Source organism: Passer domesticus, chromosome 1, assembly GCF_036417665.1.
Source record: "Passer domesticus isolate bPasDom1 chromosome 1, bPasDom1.hap1, whole genome shotgun sequence".
Classification (NCBI taxonomy): domain Eukaryota; kingdom Metazoa; phylum Chordata; class Aves; order Passeriformes; family Passeridae; genus Passer; species Passer domesticus.
In genome coordinates this window covers 5,462,553-5,486,591 of record NC_087474.1, presented here as the reverse complement: position 1 = coordinate 5,486,591, position 24,039 = coordinate 5,462,553, and the positions used below count along the sequence as shown (strand labels likewise).

The 24,039-nt window shown below is 47.6% G+C and overlaps 2 protein-coding genes and 1 long non-coding RNA gene across 3 annotated transcripts in view; 2 read left to right on the top strand and 1 right to left on the bottom strand.

Moving 5' to 3' along the window:
- The window catches only part of RHEB (Ras homolog, mTORC1 binding), a 38,259-nt gene extending 35,611 nt beyond the window's left edge, over positions 1 to 2,648 (top strand). The window contains exon 8 of the mRNA XM_064432497.1: positions 2,126 to 2,648. Coding sequence (XP_064288567.1) covers positions 2,126 to 2,218 — 93 coding nt within the window. The 3' untranslated portion in view covers positions 2,219 to 2,648. The remainder of the gene's footprint in view (positions 1 to 2,125) is intronic.
- A 7,207-nt stretch (positions 2,649 to 9,855) lies between these two features.
- CRYGN (crystallin gamma N) lies at positions 9,856 to 18,311 on the top strand. Its single transcript, XM_064399856.1, has 4 exons — positions 9,856 to 10,159; positions 10,568 to 10,863; positions 12,586 to 12,731; positions 18,109 to 18,311. The coding sequence occupies exons 1-4, from the start codon at positions 9,856 to 9,858 to the stop codon at positions 18,242 to 18,244; spliced, it is 882 nt and encodes a 293-aa protein (XP_064255926.1). The 3' UTR covers positions 18,245 to 18,311.
- A 1,135-nt stretch (positions 18,312 to 19,446) lies between these two features.
- On the bottom strand, positions 19,447 to 20,493 carry LOC135286902 (uncharacterized). Its single transcript, XR_010350895.1, has 3 exons — positions 20,440 to 20,493; positions 19,739 to 19,934; positions 19,447 to 19,641 (listed from the first exon to the last, which is right to left on the bottom strand). It is a non-coding gene; the product is annotated as an uncharacterized LOC135286902 (long non-coding RNA).
- Positions 20,494 to 24,039: the final 3,546 nt, after the last annotated feature.

Genomic DNA, 24,039 nt, shown 5'->3' with positions numbered 1-24,039 from the left:
GGGCAGCTTCATCTTGGAGCTCAGAAGATGCTCTGCTTAGTAAATGCTTCAAAGTAGTTTGGAATCCAGGGATCTGACATGTTTGGACTGGCAAAGGATGGGGGGAAACAACCCTCTTTTACCTGGCTGTTACTCAGATTCCTGTGCCCAGTTCTGTGCTAGGATAAACCAGTAGTGTGAGCAGCTGAGGGTTTCCTCTTTGGAATAATAAAACAGTTGCCAAAGGGTGACTCTGGCGCTGTGGGCTGGATTTTGGTGGTTGCACCTTCCTGCTGCCTCCTGGCAGCACATTCCCAACTCCTGCCCGTGCAGGGAATCTGCCTCCTGAGCTGCCTGTGCTGCTCACAGCGAGGGCACATCTGCAGCAGCAGCTGAGCCTCTGGTGTCCCCTGCTCACTGCTGGGCTCTGTGGGCAGCAGGTGTTGCCCAGGCTGGCATCTCTTTGCTTTGCTCGGGGAGAAAGGTAGAGGGGAAAGCCAGATGGCTTCCCGTGGGCTAGGTGTGACCCACATTCCATAATTGGACCATATGGAGGCAGATGCATATAAAGTCTGGCTGCATCCTTTATTCCTTGTCACAAAACATCTTCCTGTGTTGTTTAAAGGCTCAGTCTAAAACTCCTCAGCACGTTTGAGCTGAATTACAAACTCCAAGGCATTTGCTGTAGGACAGTAATTAAACCTTCCCAGTGAATATGTATTTTCTGTGAAATGAATTAACAAACCCTGTGAACTCCTACATCTCAGTGCTTCAAGCAGCACATCTCTGACAGGCAATGTGCAGCTTTTTGGTTGACAGAGTAAGTTGTGGAGGTTTTTTAATGTGTTCTGTGAAACGTGGGCAAAAAGACTTTGTGTATTAAAATGAAACCATTGAAAATTTCAGCTCTAAGGAAACAGTGGTGCAGTATGTTTGTAAATCAGTGTATCACCAGGTTTTGATTAAAGGAACCTCTTCATTAGTGGAAGCAGTTTGATAGCAACTGCAGTCCTGGCCATGGTTCTCCTAAAGTCTTAATTTGCCTAGGAAATGTGTTGTATCATCACTAAACTAAATTAGCCTCTTCTGTCAGGTTCTGTTGGGATTCCAGGAAACTCCATTATATGGAAGAATACTGTATTTTCCAGCTGGTGAAGTACTTTAAATAGTTCCAGAGATCGTACTGTGCACAAACAGCATAAATGTAGGAAACTTTAACATGAAGTCTAATCTTGTTAAGATTGCTGTGGGGCTTCAGTCAATGAGATTAATTTGGAAGTGATCCAGTTAAGAATTACATCTTGTGGAGGTGGAAAAACATCTGTTAAATCAGAATATGTAGTCATAAATCACAGAGTGCTCTTCAGCCTGCTGATTAAAACCAACAAAACCCCCTTTCCATCCTCTTTCTAGCATGACTGCTTTTATATAATGAATATACTTTCCTGTGCTGGGAATTCCTGACGTGGATGGCCAGAAGTTGGATCAAATGTCAGTCTGAGATAGTCAGGAGACCATTTCCAAGCTGAAGATTCACACACTGAAGCTCTAGTCATGCAGTTCAGGCTATTTAAAATGTAACAACTTCTCTCAGGAGGACTTTATTAAAGGATATTGCTTAATATTAGTGACAATTCAGCTTGTGCTTTCTGCAAGTGTCACTGTGCTTAATATGGATCTTACTCATAGGGACAGAGAGAAAATCAGGAGTAGTAAAGTCACCCCTCATACTGAGCTGTGCAAAGTCAGTGTTGAGAGCTGAAAAATCTGCTGCCTTCTGAAATTATTCATTATCTTAAAGATTACTGAGAGCAAACCAATTGGTTTATTCTCCAAAGCAGCACAGCATCCAAACCTTCTGTGCAGTCAGCCACTCACCATGCAAAGGAAGGTGATTACAGTTATTAGCTCTGGTGTGAATCTGGCTCAGTTTGTCTGCCCTCCCTGCTGAGGATTGCTGTGGATGGGGCTTTGCACTTCCCTCTGAAACAAAAATTACTGTGTTTGCCCTCCTCACTTTAGGAATAAGCATTGGATGTGTTTAGCTGCTGATGTAGTTGCTAAAACTGCTAACCTTTTTTTAGTTATTCTTTCAGTAAGTGGGCAGCCCCACCTTCCCTCCTAAACTTGTGCTCTCTCTTTGCAGACTGCCGTTGATGTTTTTAAGAGGATAATTTTGGAGGCAGAAAAAATCGATGGGGCAGCTTCACAAGGGAAGTCTTCATGCTCAGTAATGTAATTCCACTGCAGAACCTGAAAACACTGGGAATACATTCTACCTGAAGAAGCAAAACTGCCCATTATCTTTAAGGATAAACTATGCTTCTTTTTTTTTTCCTTTTTTTTTCTTTTTTTTTTCTTCTGTTAACCTGAAAGATAAACAGTTGGTTTGGAGCCTTTCCCTTCAGATTATGTTAAACTCTGACTCCTGTGCAAATGGCTTCACTTCCATTTTTCAAATTTTAAGCAATCATATTTTCAATTTATATATTGTATTTCTTAATATTATGACCAAGAATTTTACTGGCATTAATTTTTCAGTGTAGTTTGTTGGTTAGAATAATCATCAAAATGATGCATATTGTTACACTACTATTAACTAGGCTTCGATATCAGTGTTTCTTTGTGTTAAATGTATACTTGTAAATAAAATAGCTGCAAACCTTAAATGTTCTGTTTATAATTTTTCGTTGATTACTCCATATCAACTTTTTTTTTTTTGTGAAAAATGTTCACCTGCTGACCTTAAGAGGAGGCGTGAGATCCTTGGAGCCAATGGATTGTTTGACTATTGCTCGGGAAGTTGTTTGCGAGTGATCCCAAACGTTTTTGCTACTGGAACTCCAGGCTGGCCAAGCAGCTCTGCTTTGCTTTGTGCAGAGCAGAGGGAAGGAGAGACAAGTGCCAGCTTTATTTGGAAGTCCTGGGTTTCAGTCAGAACCTGCTCTGTGTTTTCCCTCTGTAAGCGCTGAGTGAAGGGCGCCCCGAGTTCCCGCGCTACGGACTGTTCACGCAGACTTGTGACTGGGAGTGCTGGCAGGATGGAGTGGATTTATCCAGGTCACAAGCGTAGACTTGTTAAGAGAACAAAAATGTCATTTAAAATAAATTGCACGTCCTGAACAAATCGGTGTGGGCTGTTTGTTGTGAATTCCTGTGCTCCTGGTAGAGGTGAGCGGCCTGCTGCTGCCTGGCTGTGCACAGTCAGGGTTCCTGCACAGCTTTCCCTGACCAGCTCCAGGCTTTTCCATGGCTTTTGGGCTGGAGGCTTAGCAAGCTGTAATCTCCCAAGTGTGGAAACAAACTACTTACAACTATGTATTTAAAAAATTTGCAGTTGACCTACTTTGTATTGAAAAGCAGAACAAAACCCAAAATAGTAAAAACAAACAAGGCTGATGTGGGGAACAGTTAATTGAATCAAGTGTTTCACCTGCATTTTTGTGTTCATTTGAAAACTTAATTTCTGACAGGAATATATAGGAAAGGAAAGTTGGAGCGTATTTGCAACCAGAATTTACTTTTACCTTAGAGTCTGTGCTAAAAGATACAAATGAAGCATTTTGTTCCTTTATTTTCTTTGTGCAGTTGTTCCCTCCTATGATATAAAAAATTGTCTAAATCTCTCAACAGTGTACATTGGGAAGCTTGGTATTTTCTTTGGTCATCATGAGAGTAACTGGTAAAAGAAAAAAAGCCCTTTTTCTCCACTTAGGATATTTCCCAATGTTTCTGAAAACCCATTTTCCATGAATTCACACACCCTCGTGCCAAGCACAGGTTGAGTAGCTGGATGATTGTTATGCATGATGGATTGCTGGAGTTCAGCAGAGAGTTTGTTCAGGGAAATGAGTCCATGCTCTGATTTTGGGGCCAGGGCTGTTTCCTGCCCAAGAACCTGCAGCATTGGCTGGCAGTGGAGTGGCTGAGGATGCAGAGCATGGCCTGAGGAGCCCAGCACAGGCTGTGCCACTCTGTGATATTTCAGTGCCCCATCCCCAGCACTGCTGAGCTGTTGCACGACCTGAGGCTGTGGCGTTGCATCACAGGCACAGCGTCGTGTTCTGCGTCACGGGGTGGAGATTCTGGAGTAACACAAACCTCAGTGACCACATCTGCTCCATTTTTTTTTGTCTGCAGGTGTACTGGCATCAGTCTAACCCCCGTAATAGCTGCTGCATTGCTTCTTGAGGCGTGCCAGCTGCTAAGAGTTTTAAAGGAGATGCATGAGGGCATGTGCAATTTAACAGTCTGGGATAACTGAGGTCCTGCCTTGCTGTGGTGAGGCTTTCCACAAGGGCTTAAAGGCAAGTGCAGATTCTCTGGGTGATTTGTGGTGGGAGTTTCTGAGACTTGAAAGGGACATTTCACAAGGCTGTGTATTGATAGGACAAGGGGCAATGGCTCCAAAGTGCAAGAGTAGGTTTTGAATAATTAATAGGAAGAAATTCTTAAGGGCAGTGATACAGTGGAACAGGCTCCCCAGAGTTTGTGGATGCTCCACAAAGCCAGGTTGGATGGGGCTCTGAGCAACCTGGTCTAGCAGAAGGTGAACCTGCCCATGGCAGGGGGGCTGGAACTGGATGGGCTTTTGGGTCCCCTCCAGCCCAAACAATTCATGCACTCAGCACTGAGATGTGTAGTGCTCTTGTGTTTTCCATAATAGCTGAAGAATTGAGCTCATCCACATGTTATTCCCTTCTTTCTTTTTCTGCTTCATCCAGTAAAAAAGGGAAATTTTTCCCTTTCTCCAAGCCTTTCTCTGCTAATAAGATCTAAGGACCAGCCATGTGCAATAATCTTGCAGTTCTGCTGAAATGTGTAGTCAAGTGTGATCAGTGAATTCCTCCTCATCCTTGGCTGTACACAGATTTCACTTGGCTTCTCAGGGTGGCACCTTCAGCAGCTGGAGTCTAACACAGGCTGGGGCAGCCTTGTGCTTCCTTGTCCTGAGCTGGGACAGGTTGGGTTCTTCACCCTGAGAGCCCTGAAGGTGAGGATGGGCAATTGTGGAAGTCCTGTTATGTACAGAAACAAAATACTGCTTTGTTGCAAACTGCTGCTTTCCTGGAGTTGATGAATTTATACAGCCTTGTTAAAGTTCTCTGGTCCAGGCTAGAAAAAAAATTATGTAGACTTAATAACCTTATTAAGGGATGATAATTTTCAAAGGTGAAAGTGCAAAGATCCTTTTCCTGTTGAGGAAATGAGCAAAATTTTTTCACTGTGAGGTTGAGCACAGTCCACCAGTTTCCCACCTTGGACATACTCAAAAGCCACTTGGTCCCAAGCAGCCAGCTCTGGGTGACCCTGCTTGAACAGGGCTTGGGCCAGGTGTCCTCCAGGGGTCCCTGCTGACCCCAGCAGTTCTGTGGTTATGTGAAGATTAACTACTCTAAGTCATGTTAAGTTATCACTGTACTTGTGTGGATTTATAATGCCCTGGTTTGGAAGTGTCTCCTGCCTTGCTTGTGCCCCTGTCCAGCTCCTCGCTTTGCTGTGTGAATAATCCTGAGAGCCAGGGCTGGAGCTGCCCATCTCCCAGGCTGCCATGCCTGGAAATGCTGAGGATCAGTAAGGCAGTGGGGCAGGTGAGCTCAGCTGGGGGAGGATGGACTGCAGGTGCTAAATGGAAATTTTAAATTCTTTTTCCTGATGTTTCCATGCCTAAACGAAATTTGTCCCTGCCTGGGTAACTCCATGACAGGGAGTTTGGGGAGTCACCTCTGGCTCTGTGGGGCCTTCTTTGTTGTGCTTCTTCCCAGCTTCTGTAGAGGGTTGGTGAGTCCATGCTGGAGAAGAAAAAAGCTGGAGAAGTGTTTTCATTGTTGCTGTGTGTCTGCAGTAGCTGTGCTGTCATATCTGGACGAGGTGCAGATGTCCCAGGTGCTGTGCAAGCATGGTGCAGGTGGTGATGATGTGATGTGCCCAGGCTTGCTGGGCTTACCCTGCTAATTAACACAGCCGAGCCTCTCCAGAAGGAGAAATCAACAGCTTCTAATTAGCCCTTATGTAATCAGGACTGCTCATCTTCAGAGCATTTTGCTAATACTGGCTAATCTTCACAACTTCATCTAATAAGGTCAATATTTCTCCCCTTTGACAACTGGGGAGTGAAAACCTTTGCACAGATCTTTTCAGCTATTGTGAGTGTGCAGAAACATGGCTAAAGTGGTGTGGGTGATGGGTGTTCTTAGCACCCCACTTTTCCTTGGATATCCTGTTTCCCTGCTGGAACTTTTACTTTTTTGAAATACAGTAAAAACTGAAAGGATTTCGCCCCCCAGGCTATTTGATGCTTTCCAAAATGAAGTCCAGGTTCCATCTCAGTCAGTTGCTGAGGTTTGTGATGAACCCTGGACAGAATATTACTGAAAACAAGACTAAACCTGACCAGCAGGTCCCCTCTCCGAGGTGAGGAGCTTTTTTCCTAGTAAGAATCTGGCCAGATCCATCATTTTGTGACAGGATTTTCTGAGTGTGAGGAGGCTTTTTGGAGTCCTTACCCCACATGGGCGAGGTGTTGCTGCCATGGGATGGGTGGTGGGTCAGGGTGTGAGATGGCCACCCTTGGCAGAGATATTCCAGAGGTTTTTATGTTGTAGTGCATCCATGCTGAAGGCAACACATTGAACCCAAAACCACTGCCTGGCAGCTGATTCCCATTTCCAGCAGCAGGTGGTTTGTTCTGCCAGTGAGGGTGTGGGTTGGATGTTTTGCAGGGATGTTCTGCAGTACCCAGGCCCCCTGGCAGCTCTGGGGGGCAGCACGTGGTACACTCAGGTACAGGACTGGGTTGTCACCAGCAGAAATTGGTACTTGTGGCAGCTGTCTGAGGTGGACCAGCAAGCAGCATGTATTTCACACAGAAACTCTCCCTTGAGTCATGAGATGGTTTCTCACTCAGGTCTGTTGCTGCTCTGAGGAGTCCCACAGGATGTGCTCATCATTCCCAGCAGCAAGCCAGCAATTTTTACAAGGGAAGGAGCGAGACTCATGATTGTTTCCTATTTAATGAGCTCAAAGTATCTCATACTGAGGTATGTGAAAAATCTATGATCTTTTCAAAGCAAGGTGGTGTTTTGAAAGCCCTGAGCTAGGGATTTTCCATGCCAGGTGTTAACACTGCCTTGCAAATATTACAGGCTCCTCCAGAAGCTGAAGTGTGGCCCTTTCAGAGGATGTGGAGCAACTCCTTGGCTGCTGCTCCATTACTGGTTCTTTGTGTGGGGTGTGCCAGCTGTAGGAGGTACCTGGAGGAGAATGCTCATCCTGCTGAGCCTCTGACAGGGAATATTCCATTCACATACGTGAGGTCACTCCCAAAGATTCACCTCCAGGAGTCACACCCTGCTCAGCTTCCCTAGCTCTGGCCTGGACAATTTGGAGAGCAAATTGTCTCTGACCACTTCACTCCTCAGCCTTGTGGCAGCAAAGGCCAGCAGAGATAGCACAGCCTGGAGCTGCCCCTGTGGACATCAAACCCAGTTCCTTCCTCTAAACCAAACCCACAACAGAACCTCAGATTTTTGGTTTTTGGCTGTTGAAGCCAAATTCTCAAACTTACAAGTTCATTTCCAATGCTTCATCCTTTAAGCAGCCACAGTGCAGGAAAGCTGCCCACAACCCTTTTGCTGTGGGGCTCATGGTCAGATGGACCTGGGCACGAGCAGGAGGCAAGGTCAGCCCCAGCATCACTTGCCTGAAATGCTGTTAGTGGCCACAGGCTCCTCAGGGTGCTCTTTTATCTCTTCCATTGGAGCCTTTCCATCTTTGGCAAGGAGTTAAGTGGTTTTGTCCAGGAATTATGATTTGCCATTCTCCCCTATTCTTTTTTTCCCCATCATTTTGCTTTTTTCTAGAGAAGGGTCCTTTCTTATTTCCTATCTTTAGCATGGTTTCTCCAAGAAATGAGGATAAAATTGCCACAACCTCTTTCCACCTCTCGTGAAATAGCCTTTGAACCTGTTGGACTGTTTCTAAGAAATGTGACAGCCGAGCACAAGTCTCAGATTCATCAAGCTCTTGCACATTGAATTAAGTGTCACACCTTAAGAGAAACAGGAAAATACCCTCATGAGGCAGAGCCAGAGGAAACCAGGCTTTTGAGATTCCATAGAAATCCCCTGAAGGCAGTGTTTGCTTTCCTGGGTGCTTTAGGGCAGTTTGCCATGGGTACCATGGGTTTTCCCCTCCAGACACCCAAAGCTCATGGCCAAAGAGTGCTTGAGCTCCGACCCCAGTGGGTGCAGAGCTGGCTCCCAGTGCCACTCCATTGTCCCAGTGCCACCCCATTGTCCTCGTGCTCCCAGCCATGACTCAGAAGAGGGACACTTCTCCTTCCCTCCCAGGGCACTACTGCCACAGGAAATGCCTGGTTTTTGGGTTTTTTGGGAACACTGCTGATGCTCCCCATCTTGGCTGCAGCTCTTCCAAGTGGAACTTTCTGCGTGCTTTTAGTTTTCCCTGCACCATCTGACGATCAATTTAACACGTCAAAATTAGCACTGCTGTTTCAAAGAGGTTTTGGGCAGGGTTGTTTTTTTTTTAATCAGATGAGGGTTTTTCATTGTTTCCTGCCTCACAGCACAACAGATACGGTGTGAGCCGTGTTGCTGTGATGCCAGGGCAGGTTTGCCTGCTCCAGCTGGAGGATGTGTTTCCTCTCCCGGCACAAAGTGCCACCTCTCTCCCTCCTCCTCCAGTGCATCCCAGTCAGTGACATCCTCTGGCTCAGCCTACGTGTGTCTGCACACGTGCTTGTTAACTTTTACATCTTAATTGAAAGGGTGGCACACGTTTGAGCCCCAGTAATGACATCCTTTCTCCTGAAGGAGTCTTTAATCTCGAGATGAAGCAGTGAGCTGAGGCAGCGGAGCGGGGCTGCCAGCCAGGCTGCTGGCACACCCGAGGATGGGAGCAGCCTCCAGGAGAGGAGGTTTTAGGGTTCAGATTTGGAGCATGTGCCTGATGGTCCAGGGAGAGAGGTGGCACCAAGGGGAGGTGATGGGGGGCCAGTGAGTGAGGAGGAGGAGTCAGTGAGCAGGAGCTGCGTGTGAAGTCTCTTCCAGAGGTATTAAAAAGCATAAAAGCACAAATCTCCTTTAAATGTGGCCCCTTGGTACATCTCTGCCTGCTGGTCCACAGGCCACCCCCATACACCTGCCTTTACCTCTTCCTAGCCTGGCTCATTAGCATAAACTGATGGGGTTTATGGGCTGGGAGCTTCCTTTGCTGTTGGTCCTGGGAATATGACAGTTAAAAATATCTGGATATTCTTATAATACAAACAAGGACTTCATGGTCCCATATAGCTGCAATGTGAGTTACTTTAATATGGTAGCTTTATGGTCCAAAAGTTCCTCTAATCCTGACTTACAGCTGTGAGTCAGGGCTTCAGTGCTGGAAGAACAAAACATTCCTGCTTGTGAGTAGCATCAGTGGGTTTGTGAGCCCAGCCTTTGTGCTTTGGAGGGGATCAGGTCCTTGGCTTTTGGAGGTGCCTTTAGGAGAGGTTCAAAGGTTAAATGAGAAACCATTGGTTTGACAGATGGAGTGCAATGTTTGTTGGTGGGGAGTCTTCAAGGACACCCTCTCTTGGCTGCCACGCTGCAGTAGGTGGGAAGAAGGTGGGAAAAAGCAAACCTGACATAGAGAAATTATGTGCCATGCTTAGAGATGCTGCTGTTCCTTCATTTACTTGTTATCTGTTCTGGGGGAAAAAAAAAATAAAATAGGGGGAAACAGAGGGGGGAAGTAAAAAAGAAACAGAAAGATGAAAATAAAGTAAAAAAATAAAGATGAAAATAAGTATCCTATATAAAGATGAAAAAAAGTTAAAAAAAAAAAAAGAAGTTCTCCAAAAAGGAGCAGCAAATGTGCACCGCTAATCGACCAAAGCCCTGCCAAGCAAATCTTTTGTCAGATCATCTGCCCAAAATCAAAAGCCCGGACTCAGCAGGCCCCGTTACCGGCGGTTCTGCCTACGAAGCAGGAAAGGCAAAGCCCCCGGTTGCTGCGGCTTTGTCGGAAAGCCCTGGCGGCACCAGCCCCGGCCGGCCCCCCCTTGGCAGTCCCTATATAGCGGGGTGTGCAAAGGGCTGCCCATCGCCGCTCCGCTCCGGCTCCCGCTCCTGGCCCTGGAAAACAGCCAGCAGAAATGTCTCAATACTCGGGAAAAGTAAGTAATGACCCCACTGCTTCCCTTTCAGCCTGGGGCCGGAGCCTGAGCATCCTCCGGGTGGAAGGAGCTGATGAGGGTGATAGAGCCAGCATGGTGTGAGTGGTGATCCCGGGAGCAAATTTGGTAGCGGGGATGATGGGGAGGGTGTGGCAGAAGGAGCTGCATTTCGGGAGGTGAATTTCCTGTTTAAACATTCCTGCTGGAAATGTGTGTGAGCGAGCACGAGGTGGTGAGAAGTGTCACAAACGCGGGATGCACTGCCTTCCCAGAAAAACAAATACACTTCTTAGGAAAAAATGCCACTGATGCCGTGCTCCTTTTGCTGGAAAGCAGCTAAAATAACCCAAACCACCCTGAAATGATGCATCTGCAAGAGATTCCCATCTGCTTGGAATGGGAGTCCAGCCGTGTCCCTGCTCCTAAACACGGGCCCTTTCTCCTCCTCCCCCCAGATCACTTTCTACGAAGGCAAATGCTTCACGGGCAGGAAGCTGGACGTGTGTGGCAGCTGCAACAGCTTCCAGGACCAAGGTTTCCTCAACCGAGTCAACTCCATCTGCGTCCAGAGCGGAGCTTGGGTCTGCTTCGACCACCCCGACTTCCGAGGGCAGCAGTACATCCTGGAGCACGGCGAGTATCCCGACTTCTACCGCTGGAACGGGCGCAGCGACCACCTGGGCTCCTGCCGGCCCGTCGGCATGGTGAGTGGGGGCTTGCTGCTGCTGGACCTCCAGCCAGAGCACTGCTGCCTTTGGTTTGTCCTGGTCACAGGAGCTCCATGAGAAGAGCCATAAAAAGGTGTGTTCTTTAGGAATTGGGTGTCCCGTTGAGCGGGAAGGAGTTTCCTGGGTGGGTTTGTCCCCGTGCAGGCCACAAAGCCGAGGCAGTTTTCTGTGTCCTCAGACAGGAGGAAGATACATCTCCTTCCTCTCACAGTGCAAAACACAGTGCCTTTAAGAGGATGAGATATTCCTGTGGTTTTCCAGATGAGATGGCAAGGTCCTGCTGGTACCACGTGCTTTTCCTTTTAACGTAAGCTGCTGTGAGATGCTCACGGGGGAATTCAGAAGGAGATTCATTGCCTGAGGCAAGTTTGAGCTGCAGCTGCTCCATCTCCCCACGCACCCAAAGCGGGAGAGGGCAGCCCAAGGGCTTTCCAACCTGACCATAGGGCTGCTCCTAGCAAATTTTAGCTGAATTCTCTGCTGTTGCAAACCACCCTCCTACCCCGTTAATCCTAAACTAAACCCATTATTTTCCCTTCCCCTTATCAAGCTTTCAAAAGCACTGTCCAGAGGAAGGCTTAAATGGGAAGATTAAAAAGTAACAAAGAAAAATGAGCATGGGTTGGTTCTTTCCATTGATTCTCCTGCCACTGAGGGCCTCTGGGGCAATGATGAGCCCAGCTGGAGCTGGTGGGATTTCTCACTGGCCCTGAAACTGCTTTTGGCACAGCAGCAGCTCTGTTTCAGGTCTGTAACATCATTCCTGAAGCACCTCCATACGCGGAGGGATGCTCTGGCCCAGGCCCTGGACCTTGGCCAGCACAAGGATGTGCTCCTCCTTTCCTGGCCCAGGATTTCCCTGTGAGATGCCAGCGAGGGCTTGGAGGCGTTTGTGCAGCGCCGATTCCCAGAGGAATGTTTGCTCAGGCCCGGCATCCGCCTGCCTGCTGTGGGCTTTGGCATGGCAGCCCGGCCTTCTCATGTGCTGACGCTGTTTATTTGAAAAATGCCTTTAGGTATTCTTTGAATTTGGCTTAAGAATATCCTCTGAGCTGGCTCTGTCCCACACAGCTCTGCCACAGGCTGCAGAGATCTCCCTGGAGTCATTTGTGACACGTGAACATCAGGGGCTCACGCAGCAACGATGATGCTGGGAAAGTTTCCTTTTCTCCCCCCTGTTTTTATTTTCCTAAAAGAAAGGCAAACAGCTCTCACGAGGAACAGCAGCTATGCATGAAACTGGAGGCAGCCCTAATTAGTTTAGGGGAATAATCCAACATCTTTGTACACTCAGGATAGTTTCTTTTTTCCTTGTTTGTGCAGAGTGTCGGGGCTGCCGCTGATGCTGCATTTGGGATGGAGGGTTTGTGGGCTGGTGGGGGGATCTGCAGATGGATAAGGGGCTGTGTGTGCCTGAGCACTGGCACCCCACGATGTGTTAGCATGTGGACAGCAGCGCAGGAAGGTGCAACCAGGCATGGGGATGAGGGATTTTTGGCTGCTGTCATGGTTGGTGTGCTGGGAGGCAGCACGAGTTTGTGCGAGCTCTGCTCATGCTGGCACCAATGGTCTTGGACTGCTCCTCACATTCCCCTTCCAAAGCACCCTTCTGTCTCCCTCTTTGTCTGGCAAAAGCCAGAGAAACAATTTGTTGTGCTTTTTTGGTGCTGCTGTTGACTCCAATCCCTTTGTCCCCAGCACGGCGAGCATTACAGGATCGAAATATTCGAGGGGAGCCATTTTAGGGGTCCCAGCCTGGAGCTGACAGAAGATTGCTCCTTCCTGCAGGGACAAGGCTGGGACAAGGCCTGCATCAATGCCCTCAAAGTCTACGGCGACGGCGCGTAAGTGATTCCAGTGTCCTGGCATCAGCCACTGCCACGCTCCCTGCCTGGGCACTGCAGGGGACAGGGGCTGCAGACACTGCTCCCTCGTGGAAAACCCTGTCAGTGCTGGGGGCACTTGGAGAAAGCCTAAAAATGTTTGTTAAGCCTTTGGTTAAAGGTGGATGTTGGTGCCTGCCCACTGTGAGCTGCTTCAAAGGGCTCTGACTTCGGGGGGGTGGCAGCAAAGCACGAGTTACAGGAACTGAGACACCTTTTAAAGGTGTATGAAATGAGAAGCCTAAAACCATCTCCTTCCTTCCTTCCTTCCTTCCTTCCTTCCTTCCTTCCTTCCTTCCTTCCTTCCTTCCTTCCTTCCTTCCTTCCTTCCTTCCTTCCTTCCTTCCTTCCTTCCTTCCTTCCTTCCTTCCTTCCTTCCTTCCTTCCTTCCTTCCTTCCTTCCTTCCTTCCTTCCTTCCTTCCTTCCTTCCTTCCTTCCTTCCTTCCTTCCTTCCTTCCTTCCTTCCTTCCTTCCTTCCTTCCTTCCTTCCTTCCTTCCTTCCTTCCTTCCTTCCTTCCTTCCTTCCTTCCTTCCTTCCTTCCTTCCTTCCTTCCTTCCTTCCTTCCTTCCTTCCTTCCTTCCTTCCTTCCTTCCTTCCTTCCTTCCTTCCTTCCTTCCTTCCTTCCTTCCTTCCTTCCTTCCTTCCTTCCTTCCTTCCTTCCTTCCTTCCTTCCTTCCTTCCCTCCCTCCCTCCCTCTTTCCCTCCCTCTTTCAATCCATGCTGAAGCTCTCAGGGAAGTTGGGTGGACAGCTCCAGGTGATGCAGGTCAGGGCTTTTGCTTTGCAAGTGGCCTCACCACACCTTTACCTCTGATGGCAAAACTGAGGCAGCAGCACCTCCCCTTTACATTAAATCCTGCTCTGAAAGAAGGGCTGGCAGCAGTGGTGATGCCCAGACTGAGGCTCAGCCCCCCTCCTGCCCCTGCAGATGCTCCTGAAAGCCTGGCCAGGATGTCAGTTTTGCCTTTTCCTTGATGTTTGGTGGCAGTTTGTATTTTTTCAATGGTGTTGGTCCTTTTTGTGTTTGGTTTTTTTTTTTTTTTTGTCAGTCAGGCAGTTCTCTCTCTGTCTCCTGTTTGCTCTGTCTGTCTGACAATTATGTCAAGCGTGCTGGGAGCTGGGGAATGCCAGAACACCTTCCCAGAGCCAGGCAGAGGGTGGCTGGCTCAGGGGGAAGCCCCTGCAGAGGAGGGAGCACAGATGCCTTGTTCTTCACCTGTCCTGGAGTGGATGTTGTGCAGCTCACAGACACCTGGTGTGACATGCTGGACCCTTTGTGTCCTTTTTTTTTTTTTTTAAAGAATAGGGAAAGGTTGTTGCCATCAAGACATCCTGGCAGCAGCAAGTGTCCTGCAGGAGCTTTTCTGATCCAACCAAGGCCTCTCCTCTTCCAAAAATCCAGCCTTATGATTAGGCAATGGTGGTTCATTAAGGAGCAGAGCTACCCACTCCTGATGGGAAGAAATGGTTGGAGCCCACCAGGGACCCTGTTAGTGCTGAGCATTTGAGTACTAACACCACAAAGCCCAGAGGGAGCCTCTGAGTACTCTGGCAAGAGCTTTAGGGCCAATTTACTGCTTGGGTCCCTGTAGCAGAGGCTGGAGCTTGAGAATTGGGAAGCTGCCCAGAAAGTTTCAAGCACTTGAATTTTTCAGATTGATTTTCCCCCTCCACTACAAAATATATAAAGGACACAAAGCTTGCTCTCCCTCACATGAGAATCTGGATTGTTTGTGTTAACATTACAGGACTTCTCAAGGTCCATGAATAGTGAGAAAAAATTGGAAAAAATAAAGCACAGAGAGGAGCATGGTGAGGAAACTCGCTGAGGTTTGTAGCATTACATTCAGATCCTGGGAAGATCAGTGTTGGACATGCTTGGCAAGGTCTGTAAAGGCAATTAAAGGCAGGACAATGCAGAGGGACCTGCTATCCTGGACTGCAGGAGGAGAGAGGGAAGGATGAGATACCACTACAGAGAGGTGAGAGCAGGAGAGGAAGGGACCCTATAGCACCACTTTTCTCCTTTGGATGGATCTTCTAAACCCAGGTGCCCCCAGAGGTGCTGCAGGTGTAGATGGTGCTGGGCATAACCTGGCAAGCTGTTCTAGGACTCATCTGGGGAGCAGAGGAGATGGGGTCATTGGAGACAAAGGCAGTTTCAGCCACAGTCTCCCTCTGTGATTGTCACCCTCAATTCCCACAACACGACATCTGTTGGATACAGAAATATTTGTTTCCATTTCAAAATCCACGGATGGTGTCATGTGCTGATAAAAAGTTGCTGCCTGCGCTCTGTGGAGGTGGCTGTGCCCGCGGGAAGTGATGATGGATCATCTGGAAAAGTGGCAATGGAGACAAACATCAGCCTTTGGCCTGGGGCATGGTGAGCCTGAGGGGGCCCAGCACCTTCCCTGCTGCCTTCCTGGGGTGGGCAATTGCTACCCCCCAGCCAGGAAGGGTGATGGTAAAGCTGTTTAAGGCAGTGAATTGCTATTTCAGAGCAGTGGTGAGGTGTCACCGCCTCCTCGGGAGCTGCTGCAGGTTTGTGGTGAGTGGCTTCGCCCGTCCCACGGCAGAGCCAGCTCCACTACCACATATGGTACCATCTGATTTTAGATGAAGATGTGTGCTGCTTGTCCTCCTTTGTGCCTCAGCTGCTCCACAGAGCACGGACTAGAAATTGCAGTTTTAAAAAGCTGAATTTGTTTTGTAGCCCAGGAGAGAATACCCCAAAAAGAGCTTTTCTACACTACAGTGGAATAACCTGAAGGAACCAGACCAACCATTTGTTCTGCTGAAGCATTCATGAGTGCTTGGTAGCTGCTCTGCAGCCAGGTTGTGAAAGACAAAGCAGGACAGGTACCCAAATACTGCTGCCCAATGAACATCACATATTCCTCAGCAAAGGTGACACCTGCCCGTGCCACTGCTCAAGTCCTACATGGAGAATAAGTGACTTTGAGCTCCACTGAAAGCCTCCTGCTTGGTTCAGGCAGATACTGCAGCATTCCCCTCCTCACTTTTCAGGTTGAGCAGCCAGTGTTGGCTTACAGAGTTTGAGCTGGTTCCATGAGCATTTTATTCCCATGTCCGCTGGGATTATGTGCTAATGAAACACAGCACTGAGATGTTTGAGGGCTGTGTGCTATGTGCCTGGATCAGCTCTCCCATGCTGGGCTTGAGGACAAGATCATCTCTTTTTTTTTTTTTTTTTCTGGGCTCCTGACTTATTTCCCCTCTCGCTGATGGTCTCAGAGAACGTAAATTTTAGGCAATAAAGGAACAGCTAAGTAAGCCACACAGTCCTTCACTCATCACCTTGCACTGCCAGCACACTTCACTCCCATCTTTCTGCTATTCCTTTTATTTCTTTGGGTTTTGGGTTTTTTCAGCCCTCCCCTAAGCAGAGGGACAAGTTCAGGGGGGGTTCTTATCACCACACCAGGTCACTCGGTCTGCTTATCTACACCAAAGCCTGTCCCATTCCCCCCATGTAATGGTGCAGACACAGCAACCATGTCTGGAAAGAAATCTTGGGAAAGACAGTGACTGTGAGGGGCTGCTCTTCCCCCTGCTCCATTCCCCAGGGTCCACCTGTCATGAAAAGATGCCCTAGAGCAGAAGAGCTGAAAAGAAAGAGAAGGACAATTTTATAAATTGTGGTTAATTGAGCTGAGGACGCTGTCTGTCACTGCACACTGGGATACGTGGTGGGGGTACTCTACACTCACAGGTGAGCAGTGGGCAGCCTTCCCCACTGCTGCAAAGGGAGCATCAAAGCAAAAGGCTGAAAATGATTTTGTAATTCCAGTTTGGGATATCAACTGGCTGCAACAAGTGCCAGAGAATGAGGCCGTTTGTTTGCAGGAACCACGTGTCAGCAATGCAGGATTCTCTTTCACAAATCCAAGGCACAGTTTTCCATGCTGGTATCCACAGGCTGGTCCTGCACAGGGATCTGGGAGAAGGGACCAGCACAGTCCCACCTCATGTCCCCTCAGAAACACAACACAAATATGTCAAGGAACCTGTAAGGTGCCTTGGATAAATATCCCAAACTTTTCTTGTTTTGTTTTTTTAAATAATGCCCGTGGGTGGCTGGTTTTATAAACTATTTTTCCTAAGCCTCCAGCTTTTTGCTTTGGGTTAGACTGATCTGAATTCACCAGCTGTTGTCTGACCCTTGAGGCCCAGCAGTCTTTGACCCCTCCAGTTCTTGAAGAAGTTTCTCCCTGGAAATCCCACATACAGTAGGTCCCAACCCCAGTGTCCCAGCTGAATTCCTGCAAAGACAGACCACAGAAACCAAATGATTTGGATGATTGCATTTCTGCTTTGCTGTCATTGCTGAGCACATAGATGGGAAAAGCAGCAGAAATCCTCATAAAATCTTAAAAAAGATGGGGATGAGAGGAAAGAGGCAGAGATGAACAGCTCAGCAATGGCAGGGTGGTGACCTGACTGTAAAACTGTCAGAGCAATGGCAAAATATGGTTAAGAAGCATGGGAGACTGACATAGAGGATAGGGGTGACACTTGTGGCCACAGTAAGATCATGTGAAGTGAAGGGAGAGAAAAGCAGCAAAATTGTCCTTCTTGGCCATCAGAATTGCTCCTGACTTGACCTTCAAATGGAGAAAGACATGTCACAAGCCAGGGCGATGGAGAATGATGTAGCCAAGCCAGGTGAAGAAGGCAGGCATGCCAAAACCACCAAGGTTATTGAATGTTGTATCCATTTGACTGTATTCCAAGGGAAAGTTGTCATTAACTCTGGATGTATAGATAAAGATAACCAAGCCAAGCCCTGCTCTCTGTTGGAAAGCATCAAAGAGGCCATTAAGAATTATTAACAAAGAGAGAAATTACTAAATATGGTTCCCATCACAACTAACGAATCAGTTCAAAGAGGCAAAACATCCATCAAACATTGCATGTTTCAGCCCTTAAAAGTCCCTTATAGTCCCTAAAAAAGGGGTTTATGCAGGGGCTGGGGGGACTCGTGTCCTTCTTTAGCACTACCAAACGCTATTAAATTGTTTCTGTTGCACATGGTGAAGCTCAGAGAGGTCCATTCCTCCAGCAATGCAATAAAGCCTTGGGCGCAGTGCTGGTGTAACCCCAAACATCTTCCAAAGGCAAGGTCCAGCCTGGCTTTGGGTATTTGCCGTGCTGTGGGGGACGGGGGAGGCTCCCACAGTGAACTCCACCAGGAGCGTTTCCATGTGTGGGGTGGGAAATGGGAATCAGGCCCTGTGGTTGGCAGTGCCTGAGTGCAGCCCCCCGGAGCGGGCACGTTGCAGGGGGCCCAGGTGACCCCCCCTTTGTGCCCAGGTGGGTGCTGTACGAGGAGCCCAACTACCGGGGCCGCATGTACGTGGTGGAGCGCGGCGAGTTCGGCAGCTTCAGCGAGTGGCAGGCGCGCAGCGCCAGCGTCCAGTCCATCCGCAGAGTCGTCAACTACTTCTAGCTGAGCCTTCCCCCTGCCTGCCATGGCCTGCTGAGACCGAGCATCACCCTCCTCCCCTCTCACTGACCCCTGGAATAAACTGTTAAACACCAGCTGTTGGCTCTAAGCAGTTTTTTTTAAAATATAACTGAGTTCATGAGAGAAGAGGCTCGTAATCTTTCTGAGCTTGATTTACATCATGCTGTGAGTTTGCTTTCTTATTCTGCAGTGGTTTATGAGGAGGACATGGGAGGGTGGGCCAGAGCTGGTGGTGACACGCAGATCTAGGAACGTGCCTGCCCTTGTGGTTGTGCTCTGGCACATGTTCCCTCTGCCCCGACCAGGGCCACCATGCGATGGCCCCAGGTGACTCCAGTGCCTGGAGGGGATCACGTGGATGCACAGACTCAGAGCCATTGGGAGCCATGTGAGGACACACATGAGGATCACAGCAGGAGCTGAGCGACTTGTGGGGTCTGTCTGAGCCTGACATGCTGGTCTTGATAAAAAGGTGAAAGCCTCCATTCATCCTGAGTTACTTTAACTTTAGATCAGTACACATTAAAAATATATATATTAAAAAACCCCCAAACCTTGAAGCACAAAACCTGAGCAGCCTTCTCTTTGTTCCCAACCCCTCATGACAATGACATTTTGAGGGATCAGCAGCAAAGGAAAAAAAGCCACTGCACTGCCATTTATTTCACAATCCTCTTCCCATCTTTTTGCCCCTTCAGTGTTCCTGGTCCATCCCAGTTGTTTCAGTGAACCCCAATCCATGGTTGGCAATTGGGATGGGAACCACTCTGCCCCTTCAGCTATGGACTGTCCACTGCAGCCTGGGTGCTTCCCCTGGCATGCAGCCCCCAGCAGTGCAGTAACCTCTCTTCTGTAAAACCATCAGCCGTGTTCAGCATTACCTAGGGTGTTTCTGGCTATTTCAGAAAGGGGTAATTTTATTCTCTTCACTCTGTTACTCCATTAGCTGTTAAGCCTTGGCTGTCTGATAGATCCTGACAGGCGCAGGCATGGTGCCGGCAGAGCTGCAAAGCTCTGTGCTAATCCAGTGGGAAGGCTGCTGATCTAACCCCAGCCCCCTGAAGGGACATGAGTGAGGCTGACAGGTCTCCAGCACACTGCAGAATGATGCATGTGTGCCCTCAGTGCTGCTCTGCTTTGCAGCCATGGGAATCTTCCTTTCCCTGAGCGATGGGGAGGAGCAGGACTGTGCTCTGTGCCAGGGGCTGCTGGGTCCGTGCTGCATCCCAGTCTGACACTGGATCCGCCTGCCATTCCACCAGCTCACACTCATCCACTTGGATCTTGGCTCCCTGTGGCTCTCCACCAGTACCAGGGCTGGGGTGACTGGTAACAGCTGGGCCTGTGTGGGGACGTGTGCTGTTCCTGATGGAGTGACACTGTTGGTAGAGTTGCATCGATTGAGATTTGCCTCGGATGCACATATGCTGTGTATATGTTATGAGGGGGTATGGAAATGCAAAAAAAATAATCCACCTTGTGAATTTAACAGCAGTTTGGGTGATGTCTGCCTTAGTAGTGATATAGATAATCATGTTCTCTTGTAGACAGCCTGTTGTCTGGATGTATCCTCAATGCAAATCATCACAGCAGTGCTTACAGTTACACCAGCTCAGCTCTGGACTTCAGTGGCCATGTCCTGGGTGGCTTGTGGTGACATGGTCCATTAGAGCTGTAAAAATATTTAAGATCTTTAATGGGTTGAAAGGTATTTCTGTGTCAGAGAAGGCAGGGAAATGATTCATTCATTGAGTGGGATGCACAAATGTACAACTCGTGCATCAACTCTTGCGTATTCAATTTTCTTTTAATTAGATGCAGCTTATGAAAGATTTTAGGAGTCCTTCCAGGATTAGCATTGCTCTTGCCTCATGAAGGCTGTAATCGGCTCCTGAGCAAAATTCACTCTATTAAAAGTTAATATTCAGTCATATGTTGTGACCTCCTGGACATTAATCTGTTAAAAAAACCTCAAAGTGGTCCCAGAGAAAGACAAGCATCGAATTGTGATGAGCTTTGAAGGACGTTTTTCATTCATCTGAAACACATTCAATGTCACAGTGCAGCATGAAGGATAAAGAAATAAAGGCTTTAAAATATGCAATAACTGGAGTCCCAGATGCTCCAAGTACTTGGGGGACAAAAGAAAAGAAAACAGAGAACAGCCATCCACCCACGTTCCCCTGGGAACAACAGCACAAGCCCAAACACCCCCACATCTGGGTTTCTCATCACTCAGTGCACACAGCCAGGGGAGGTGACTGTCCCACTGGTGTTGGGGTCGGAGCTGTGACATCACAGATGCTCTGCTGTGTGGCTCCCATGGTCAGTGGTTCAGCATTAGAGGGACCCACTGACATCCCTGCCCGTCCTCAGTGGGAGCGTGGGGCTGTGCACGTACACACAGCTGTACAGGCTGACTCCAGCAGCCAGCCACTGTGTGCAAGCCCATTTCATCTACACACTTCAAACTAATTATTTGTTTCTATGATCTAGGAGATTAATATTTGCTGCCTAAATTGTGGAAGTAGACTTAGGATCCCAGTCGTGGACTGAGTCATGCCTTGTGCTAGGAGTTAAAAGCACAAAAAACGCAGTCTGGTTAATCTGTGCTGTTGTGTGGAGCCCTGTTTGTAACCAGCGAGTGTTTAACTACCTATAGCACATTTTACACAAGTCTGTATTATGCCTACAGAGTAAACACTCATCATTTATTGACAGTTCATATCCCATTTATGAGCACACTCTCAATGCAAAGAGCTGGTCCCATGTGAAGGCTGTTTAAAAAATTCTTCTGTGTGCACAAGCCTAATCTCGCTAAAATCTGGCAGCAGGGAATTGAATTCCATCTATTTTTTGCTTATTTGAAACCTAAGTAGGGTGGGCATGGGCCTAATCCAAGCAGTGATGCTGCAGGAACAGGCATTGCGTTGGCAGTGGGGGGACGTGGCTCTCGTTCTCTTCCTTTCCCTCCCCCTCCTTGCTAAATCTGCACTTGTTCAAAGGACAGAACGTACAGATCCCATATGCTTGCTAGTGGCTTGTTGGTGGTTTTTTTTTCCCTAAAAAAAAAAAAAAAAGAGATTATTGACATTGCTCTAGTATGAAGTGACATGATTTGTGAGTTTACAGCGTATAAAATATAAATGACAAAAATGCCAGCTCGATGTGAAGTGGATGTGAGATTGTGCAGCAAAGGTTTGAGCTGCACGTGGTTAAACTGTGTGGCTGAATGAGCTCTGCTACGTGAACCGAGGAGGCAAGCAGTGGATTAAGGAAATTGGAAACTGTTCCACAAAACACTGAAGACAAAACGAAGATTCAAAATGAACAAAAGGGACAAGTTATTAATTACAAGAGAGAGAACTAAATGAAATCAGCTCCATCTGGAAAACCAGGAAAACCCTAATAATCAGCGTTACTGTGCTTGGCTAAGCTGCTGCAGTGTAATATTCAGCATAACTTTGAATTACATCTGGCCCCAAAGCAAATAGCTCCTGCCAGAATGCCTGCACACACGAACGTCCTTTCTTTGTAGCTGGATAATGTGCAAATGTGATGGAATATCTCTTTCAAATGAATCCTTGGAAGATATCTGAGGAACTGCAGTGCTTTTGCCTTGCAATACTACTTGGCACACGTACATATAGTGAAGGTAAGGAGGAAACTGCCTACTGATCCACTGTTGGCACGTGTGATGTTGTCATGTTCAAATCAATCTCTCCTCTGCTTACAGAGGTGAAAGGGCTGCACAGGCACCACCTTCCCTGGGGAATCAAAAGACGTGTTATCCTGCTGTCCCACGCTCACACCTTCCTGTGCTTTTTTCTCTCCTCCTCCAGAGACACTTCTCTGGACCTGGTAGAAATGAATTCACTCCTTGGTGTCTGCTAGAGTTGTTTTATTACTCCTTTAAGTAGGAAGTCTGGCTCAACAGTGACCTCTTAGACTGAGTGCAGGGAGGAAATGAAGAGCTTCAAAAGCTCTCTCCGCAGTCTGGCACCAGTAGGAGAGCCCTGGTCATTGTTAAAGCCTAAGGCAGGGTAAAAATGTAGAGAGAACACAGTGACGGGGCTCTGGAAGAGGTTGTGGAGCCTCCTTCCCTGGAGATATTCAAAAGCTCTTTGGACACAGCCCTGAATAATGTGCACCAGGGGACCCTGCCTGAGCAGGAAGGTTGGACCAGTGACCTCCAGTGATTCCTTCCAACCTCACCCATCCTGTGATTCTATGAAACCTGGGACCATTGACAGATATTTAGCTCCCATGCTTCATCTAGTTTGGTTTTCACTTTCTTTTCTTTACACATTTTCTCCAATGTTGTATTGAAGTCAAAGGAAAATTAACTTGGGTGAAAACACATTTGGCCTTGAAATTTTTACTATCCATGGGCTCAAACCCTTGTCCAGGAGTAAATGTGATATAGTTAACAAGACCTGAACCTTATAATATCTGCATAATCAGGTTAGCATCATCATCATTGCAGTGGTGATTTGTTTGGGGTTTTAATTTTAAATAATCTGGTTTATTGGAGAGGTTAAACTCAGTTAAATCAACGTTTAGTGGTTGAGGCTCATGTAGCTTGGTGTCCTTCAGTCAGCAGAGGAGGTGCAATAACATCCCACACAATCTGAGCTGTTCCCACAATTACTGGTGGCTGCGGCAGAAACCAAGCACACATGGAAAAGAGTGGAAAAGGACAGAAATAAAACAAATATTAATTTTCCATGGAGCAATGGGAGCGCTGAAGAAAGAGCAAGTGGTGTACCAGGTTTTCCATGGGCAGCTGACCATCTTTACATGATTCAGAATGAGACAGTTTGTAATCAAGTCAAGCTGTCCTGGTTTAAGCATGTGAACATATGGAGGAATGTACCAGTGCATTCAGTGAAATTGTCCGTGAAGTAAACATGAAATCGTACAGAAATTGTTAATGTAAATTCCTGCTTTGAATATGATGATCTCTAGTGGATTGCAGTAAATCCACATCTCCTGTAGGCATTTGCACCTGCACTCACACAGTCCAAAAAGCATTGAACCCTGCCTCTCAGTCAAAATGGTTTCATGTGCTCCTGCTAGGGAGTTTGGGATGGTGGAGGATCAGTCCATGCTATTCCATGGAAAAAAATGCAATTAAAAAAATTTAAAAAACTCATTGCAGCAGTTCTGGTATGCTGCCACTCTGTTTGTCTAGCCTGACATAAACTAAGCTCTTTTCTCATGTAAGTATTCATTGGTGGCCACCAGTGCTGCTCATCATCTGTGATGGGGCAAGCAAGCAGTGCAGCTCCTTCCCTGCAAGACACCACACTGGGCAAGGCTCATGGTCAGCACAGGTTTGTTCATGTTCTGGGAGAGGTGCTTTTAAACTTTGACATTGCTGCCCTGTGATCGTGGTGGTGAGGAGGTGGGTGAATGATCCTGACTCATGGATGGGCAAAACTCTGTGGTTTCAGCTGACCTTACCCTTGGGTTTTTTTTTTTTTGTTTCTTTTTTTTTTTTTGGTTTTTTTTTTGTTTTTTTTTGGGTTTTTTTTTTGTGCTGCTGGAAACCGAGAGCTTAGAGAGAAAAAGCAAAAGACTGTTCTTGGGACAGAGCTCTTCCTTGCATGCTTTGCACTAAAACCAGTCCCTTACATGCACATGAACCAGTGCTACAGGATCCATAAGGCACCTGCACCCAACTGAGCCCTCTCTGACACAGAAACACACCCAACATTATGAGCCTCCTTTAGCTCTGCAGGGCAGGCTGCACAGAAATCCTGCTCTTAAATCAA